This window comes from Babylonia areolata, chromosome 18 (genome assembly GCF_041734735.1).
Source record: "Babylonia areolata isolate BAREFJ2019XMU chromosome 18, ASM4173473v1, whole genome shotgun sequence".
NCBI classification, from domain to species: Eukaryota; Metazoa; Mollusca; class Gastropoda; order Neogastropoda; family Buccinidae; genus Babylonia; species Babylonia areolata.
The window spans coordinates 33,534,210-33,541,709 of NC_134893.1; the positions used below are offsets into that span (position 1 = coordinate 33,534,210).

The window sequence follows — 7,500 nt, forward strand, 5'->3', positions numbered from 1 at the left end:
TGGTGATCTGGACGCTAGTCATTCGGGTGAGACAATAAACCGAGGTCCCGTGTGCAGCATGCACTTAGCGTACGTAAAAGAACCCACGGTAACAAAAGGGTTGTTCCTGGCAAAATTCTGTAGAAAAATCCACTTTGATAGGAAAAACAAATAAAACTGCACGCAGGAAAAAAACACAAAAAATGGGTGGCGCTGTAGTGTAGCGACGCGCTCTCCCTGGGGAGAGCAGCCCGAATTTCACACGGAGAAATTTGTTGTGATAAAAGAAAAAATAAAAGAAATACAAATTAACATCCACACCCCGGTGGAGTGAGGAAAACGGAGTAAAGTGCCTTTCCCAAGGACACAACACCATACTGAAACAGTGCCTCCAGTCCGCCGTTTTATATTTCCCTTTCTGAAGTGAAGTGTTAACTGATGATATGGACTGGAGTTGGTACGATTTCTGGTGAGTGAGACTTTTAGGCAAACTTTAAAGAAATTAAGAAAAAAAAAAAAAAAAAGAATGAAAGAAACTCACCTTATGACATCTTCAGGAAGCCTGCTGATCTGCTCGACCGTCAAACCGCAGACGAAGTCAGACATGGCCGAAAACTCTCCGGGCGTTATTGACTCTATGGAGCCATTCTTAGCCAGGTCCAGCCAGCGACTGAACCCTGCCTGGAGCTGAAGTTCCAAGGAAAATGTTCATCATCATCGTCATCATCATCATCATCATTATCAATATTTGCGTCTCCCCTGGAATGGAGACAGCCACCACGTCCCTTCAGTGAGTGACAGTCCCCCTACCCCCTCCCCCGCCCCCTGAATCTGCCGACACTGAAGACTTTGACAGGAACTCACCACAAGCAAGGAAGTGGAGGGGGGTTTCATACTGATGTCATCATAAACGCAGGACATGAAAGGCCATAAAAGCCGGAACAGTTTGTCTGTATCTATATGATTTTAACGATGAAAGACGATGAGGATGAGTATCATGACGGTGCTAATAACGGATGTCCATCCTGCTTCGGACAAAGCAGAAAATACTCTATGCTTTATATATAGATATATAGATATACATACACACACATCTATCTATCTATCTATATATAATATATATATATATATACACCTCGGCGTCAAACAGGCCCGAGTGATACCGATACCTGCTGGTCAGGTAAGGAATTCAAGCAACACTCTCAAAGACGCAGTCGTGAAGTGGATGACCGCGTAGTTCCAGTCTGGTTATTTTAGCCCGTAGAACATTTAAATCTGGGCTGGATCTGGAAGGTGATATATGCCTCTAATTTGGAGTTCAAACCCACACCTTCACGGCGTCATTTTATGCCTCAAATATTCCCTGAATCAGAACACTCGCCTACACGTGCTTCGGGTTTCTTTTCAACTAGGTTCGTTTTGGTTCGAGTTTTATTAGGCACCATATCAAACGTTCGTTCATCTGCGAAACAACTTCCTTTTCTCTCAAGAACCCTTAACTGTCCTCACGAACCAAGAATGCCTTGACCTTACCAACGAAAAGTATGCGATTTGAGGCCTCTTTGTTATATGTAAACCTGTCAATGTGTTTGGTTTAAAATGCTTGAATTTTTTTTTTAATAAAACAAAAATTGAAGCACTGAAACCGCGTTGTTTGACCGCATTACTGAACCGAGACGCCGAAGAGACTATGATGAATGACGTTGCAGACACACACAAAACAAGACAAGACAAGACAAGGTTAGAAGATTTTTGTAAACCCATTGGAGTTACATAAAAGAGTATTGCATGAAAACATATCAAATTCCATGTTGAAAATTCCATACGCGTTTATCGAAAGACGGCTGCCTTTTCATCCAGTGCAAAGCAACTGACCTGTGAACTGTACAAATAACCGTTCCTGCTTATGCTGTTCAAGGCGTCGACAGCACGGAGATTCAGCTGACTGAACTGTGACGCTGGAAGACGAGAGATCAGGACCCCAGCTTGGCGGATGATTTCATTTGTCCACGTGGAAGGAAGTCCGTACACCTGTTTGACAACAGACGACACACACAGGATGTCACTGGTCCAACCGCTCCATGTGCTTGTTAATAAAATACAGGATGTCACTGAACGTAAATGGATGGGATGTCGCTTCATACACCTGTATGCCATTCTCGTATGTGTTTACAGAGGATGCCACTGTATTTGTATTTGTATTACTCCTTTGTCAGATTTCTCTGTGTCAAATTTTGGCGGCTCTCCACAGGGAGAGCGCGTCGCTACACCGACAGTGCTACCCTTTTTTGTACACTTTTCCTGCCTGCAATTTTTTGTTTTGTTTTCCTATCCAAGTGGATTCTTCTACAGAATTTTGCCAGGGACAACCCTTTTGTTGCCGTGGGTTCTTTTACGTGTGCTAAATGCATACTGCACACGGGACCTCGGTTTATCGTCTCATCCGAATGACTTGCGTCCAGACCACCACCCAAGGTCTAGCGGAGGGGGAGAAAATACTGGCGACTGCCGGTGTGATTCGAACCAGTGCGATCAGATTCTCTCGCTTCCTGTGCGGACCCGTTCCCTCTAGGCCAACACTCCACTGGTCCAACTGCACGCCACTGTTTACACATTTAACACAGAATATCATTGGTCCAACTGTATTGCCGCTCCACACACCTGTTAGCACAGGTTGTCACTGGTCCAAATACATGTCGACCCATTCACCTGTTAATACAGGATGTCACTGGTCCAAATACATGCCGCTCCACGCACCTGTTAACACAGAATGTCATTGGCCCGCTCTACACACCTGTTAACACAGAATGTCATTGGCCCGCTCCACACACCTGTTAACACAGAATGTCATTAGCCCGCTCCACACACCTGTTAACACAGAATGTCATTGGCCCGCTCCACACACCTGTTAACACGGAATGTAATTGGCCCGCTCCACACACCTGTTAACACAGGTTGTCATTGGCCCAAATACATGTCGACCCATTCACCTGTTAATACAGGATGTCAATGGCCCAAATACATGACGCTCCACATACCTGTTAATACAGAATGTCATTGGCCCGCCCCACATACCTGTTAACACAGAATGTCATTGGCCCGCTCTACACACCTGTTAACACAGAATGTCACCGGCCCGCTCCACACACCTGTTAACACAGAATGTCACCGGCCCGCTCTACACACCTGTTAACACAGAATGTCACCGGCCCGCTCTACACACCTGTTAACACAGAATGTCACCGGCCCGCTCTACACACCTGTTAACACAGAATGTCACCGGCCCGCTCCACACACCTGTTAACACAGGATGTCACTGGCCCAAATACATGCCGCTCCACACTCCTGTTAACACAGAATGTCACTGGCCGAATACATGTCGATCCACACACCTGTTAACACAGAATGTCACTGGCCCAAATACATGCCGCTCCACACACCTGTTAGCACAGAATGTCACTGGCCCAAATACATGCCGCTCCACACACCTGTTAACACAAGAAGTCCCTGATCCAACCGCATGCCACTCATTACATATGTTGACATCGACTGTCATTGGACCTGTGGAAGACTAATCAGAACGATATGGCTAATGAAAAAGTGCTACTGGTTTGTTTGTTTTTAATCAAACAACCATTTGACGGAAACCCTAAAAAAAAAAAAAAAAAACACCCCAAAACCCCAACAACAAAGAATGCATCGAAAATAAAGAAAACAACAACAACAACAATAACACGCACGCACGCACGCACGCACGCACACACACACACACACAATCACTGTGCCAATACCTTTTTGAAGTGCTGAAAGACAGTGCCCAGTTCTTCTTGCCCCCATCCCTTGGCGCTGCCCAGGGCGTCCAGACAGTCTTGGAATTCGGAGTCAGCCATGCCCACGATCCTGTTCACGTCCACGTTGACGATGTCCGCTCTCATCAGACGCAGCGTGCCACACGTCAACTTCGGCTCACCTTCAACCAGATTTTCAACAAACAAAAGTGGAGTGATGGCCTAGAGGAAACGCCAGTAGGAAACACAACTAAAACTGCACGCAGGAAAAAATACAAAAAAATGGGTGGCGCTGTAGTGTAGCGACGCGCTCCTCGTGGGGAGAGCAGCCCGAATTTCACACAGAGTAATCTGTTGTGATAAAAAGAATTACTTTTTTGTCACAACTGATTTCTCTGTGTGTGAAATTCGGGTTGCTCTTTCCAGTGACAGCAGTGCAGTGACATCCATAGAAAAGCAAACATGAAACATTCTGATTGTGAGTGTACTTTATCTAACTATTAAAGTGGATTTATCCACAGAACTGTGCCAGGGACAACCACTTTGTTGCCGTGGGTTCTGGTACTACGTGCGCTAACTGCAACTGCACACGGTACTTCGGTTTCTACTTTCATCCGAATCAGTGACCAGCACCCAGACCACCGGTCAACCACACACACACACACACACACACACACACACATCACACACAACAACACACACACACACACACCACATCAAACACGCACACACACATACACACACAACACATCACACACACACACACACACACACACACACACACACACGCACGCGCGCGCGCGCACAAAACACACGCTCATGCCAACACAATATACATACACTTTCACATGCACACGCACGCACTTGCACACACACAGAATCATGACTGACCAGACGCTCGGCGGACTCGGCCTGCAGTCATTTTGAGAGCAGCGGTATTCAAAACAGCTGTCAGCAGGCGCTGGGCCAGCCGTTTCTGACCCTCCTTGTCCTCCGTGGCCTTAATCAATAATAATGATAACAACTATCATGATAATGATCATCATAATAATAATAGCAATTTCAATTACAAGCATGATAATAATGATAATAGCAATAATACTGATAACAACCATTACATTAGAAAAAGAGATAATAATGATGGCAATAATAATGGATATATACATATATATATTTTTTTTTTTATGGAGAGAGAGAGAGAGAGTCCAGAAAACTGCTCTTGGCGCTATACAAAACACACGAAATTATACATAACGCATTACATCAATGCCACATGAACACACACACACACACACACACACACACACACACACAGAGACAGAGAGAGACAGAGAGACAGCACTCTGTCCAGAACTGCTCTTGGCGCTTTACTAAAGACATGGTATCTTACATAACGCATTACATCAATGTTACATATACACACTAAAAATTCTGTGTAGCTACTTGCGTGCAAACTACGCAAACATATAAACACAATGCATACATACATTATAAACGTATATTCAAACGTAAATATATACATACTCGTCCCACCCGCTCCTCTCTCTCTCTCTCTCTCTCGCTCACACACACACACACACTCACACACACACTATCATGTACACACACGCGCACGCACGCACGCATACACACACACACGCACGCACATTCACACATGTGTATACAAACATATTTATACACACACTGTTTGATGAAGCATACCACAGCATGTAGGCTACAGGAATATCATTATCATGTACTCATTGGATGGAACGTGCACTGTCAGAATCCTGGAACTGGCATGTAGGCTACAGGAATATCATTATCATGTACTCATTGGATGGAACGTGCACTGTCAGAATCCTGGAACTGGCATGTAGGCTACAGGAGTATCATTATCATGTACTCATTGGATGGAACGTGCACTGTCAGAATCCTGGAACTGGCATGTAGACTACAGGAGTATCATTATCATGTACTCTTTGAATGGAACGTGCACTGTCAGAATCCTGGAACTGGCATGTAGCCTACAGGAGTATCATTATCATGTACTCATTGGATGGAACGTGCACTGTCAGAATCCTGGAACTGGCATGTAGGCTACAGGAATATCATTATCATGTACTCTTTGAATGGAACGTGCCTTGTCGGAATCCTGGAACTCGGTCGGTGAGATGATGGCGTCCGCGGAGTCGGGAGCGTCGGCGGAGTCCTCCCTCCACAGGCCCTCTTCCCGTCTCTCCCTCACGTGCTCCAAGTGGGTCTCAATCCCCTTCTCCAGGATCGCCCCGGCACCAGCCAGCGCGGGCTGGAAAAAAAAAAAAAGATGAAGAAAAAAAAGGAATGTTGTTAATCACTTGTTTTTCTTCTATCTGTAGTTCCTTTCGGTATTCTTCTTCTTCTTCGTTCGTGGGCTGCAACTTTCACGTTCAGTCGTGTGGGCTTTTACGTGTATGACCCCGCCATGTAGGCAGCCAAACTCCTTTTTCGGGGGTCTTCGGTAAAGTTTTGTCTGTTGATACAGACAAGGATGTCGTTAATTGCTAAAGAAAAAAGTTAATGTTGTATTTGCGTGCTTGCGTTAATGGGCTTTTTCTTGTTTTGTTTTCTTTTTGTTCTTTTGACATCACTCTTTTTTGTATTGTTTTCACTATGTATGTATGTATGTATGTATGTATGTATGTACGTATGTATGTACAGTTTCAATGCCCCCAAGAGGTCGCAAGGAATAAACTTTTTTTTAGCCTCTACCGTTGCTAATGACAACAGAAAGGAAAAGACAGGTTGTGTTGTTGTTGTGCTCCGTTGTGTTGTCCTTGTACTGTCGATGTGCTGCTGTTGCTGTTGTTGTTTCGTTACGTTACGTTGTGATGCGTTGCATTGTGTTGCGTTGCGTTACGTTGTGATACGTTGCATTGTGTTGAGTTGCATTGTGCTGCGTTGCGTTTCGTTGTATTGCGTTGCGTTGTATAGCGTTGCGTTGCGTTGTATTACGTTGCATTGTGTTGTATTACGTCGCGTTGTGTTGTATTGCGTTGCGTTGCGGTGTATTGCGTTGCGTTGTGTTGTATTGCATTGCATTGTGTTGTATTGCGTTGCTTTGTATTACGTCGGGTTGTGTTGTAGTACGTCGTGTTGTGTTGTATTGCGCTGTGTTGCGTTGTATTACGTTGCGTTGCGTTGTGTTTTATTCTATTGCGTTGCGTTGTGTTGTATTGCATTGCGTTGTATTACGTTGCGTTGCGTTGTATTGCGTTGCGTCGTGTTGTATTTCGTTGGTTTGTGTTGTATTGCGTTGCGTTGCGTTGTGTTGCATTGTGTTGTGTTGTGTTGCATTGTGTTGTGTTGTGTTGTTGTTATTGGAGCTGGACAGTGATATATACCTCTTGGTTTGGTTTTCGAAGCCACAACATGGCGTCATTTTATGCCTCAAATGTTCCCTGAGACACAACACGCGCCGACATGTGCTTCGGGCTTTTTTTTTCTTTTTTTCTTTCTTTTTCTATAAATCGTTTTGTTTTCAGTTTAGATTGGCCACGGTATCAATCGTTCATTCATCTGCAAAATAACTTCCTTTTCTCTCAAGAACCCTTAATCTTACTGTCCTTAGTAGTACTAGTAATTGTAGCAGCAGCAGCAGCGGCAGTAGTAGTAGAAATAGTAGTCGTAGTGGTAGTGGTAGGAGTAGTAATGTAATGATAATGATGATTATAATGATAATGATAACAGCAATAATGAAGAGGAGGAGGAGGAG

The 7,500-nt window shown here is 44.5% G+C and overlaps 1 protein-coding gene across 2 annotated transcripts in view; it reads right to left on the minus strand.

The window, feature by feature from the left end:
* Window positions 1–7,500, minus strand: part of LOC143292696 (uncharacterized) — a 53,604-nt gene that overhangs the window by 9,168 nt on the left and 36,936 nt on the right. For both annotated transcript variants that reach the window (XM_076603206.1, XM_076603207.1), the window contains exons 17-21: window positions 5,890–6,054; window positions 4,659–4,767; window positions 3,771–3,949; window positions 1,855–2,010; window positions 521–666 (exon numbers count right to left, since the gene is read on the minus strand). In XM_076603206.1, the coding sequence (XP_076459321.1) occupies window positions 521–666; window positions 1,855–2,010; window positions 3,771–3,949; window positions 4,659–4,767; window positions 5,890–6,054 (755 nt within the window). The remainder of the gene's footprint in view (window positions 1–520; window positions 667–1,854; window positions 2,011–3,770; window positions 3,950–4,658; window positions 4,768–5,889; window positions 6,055–7,500) is intronic.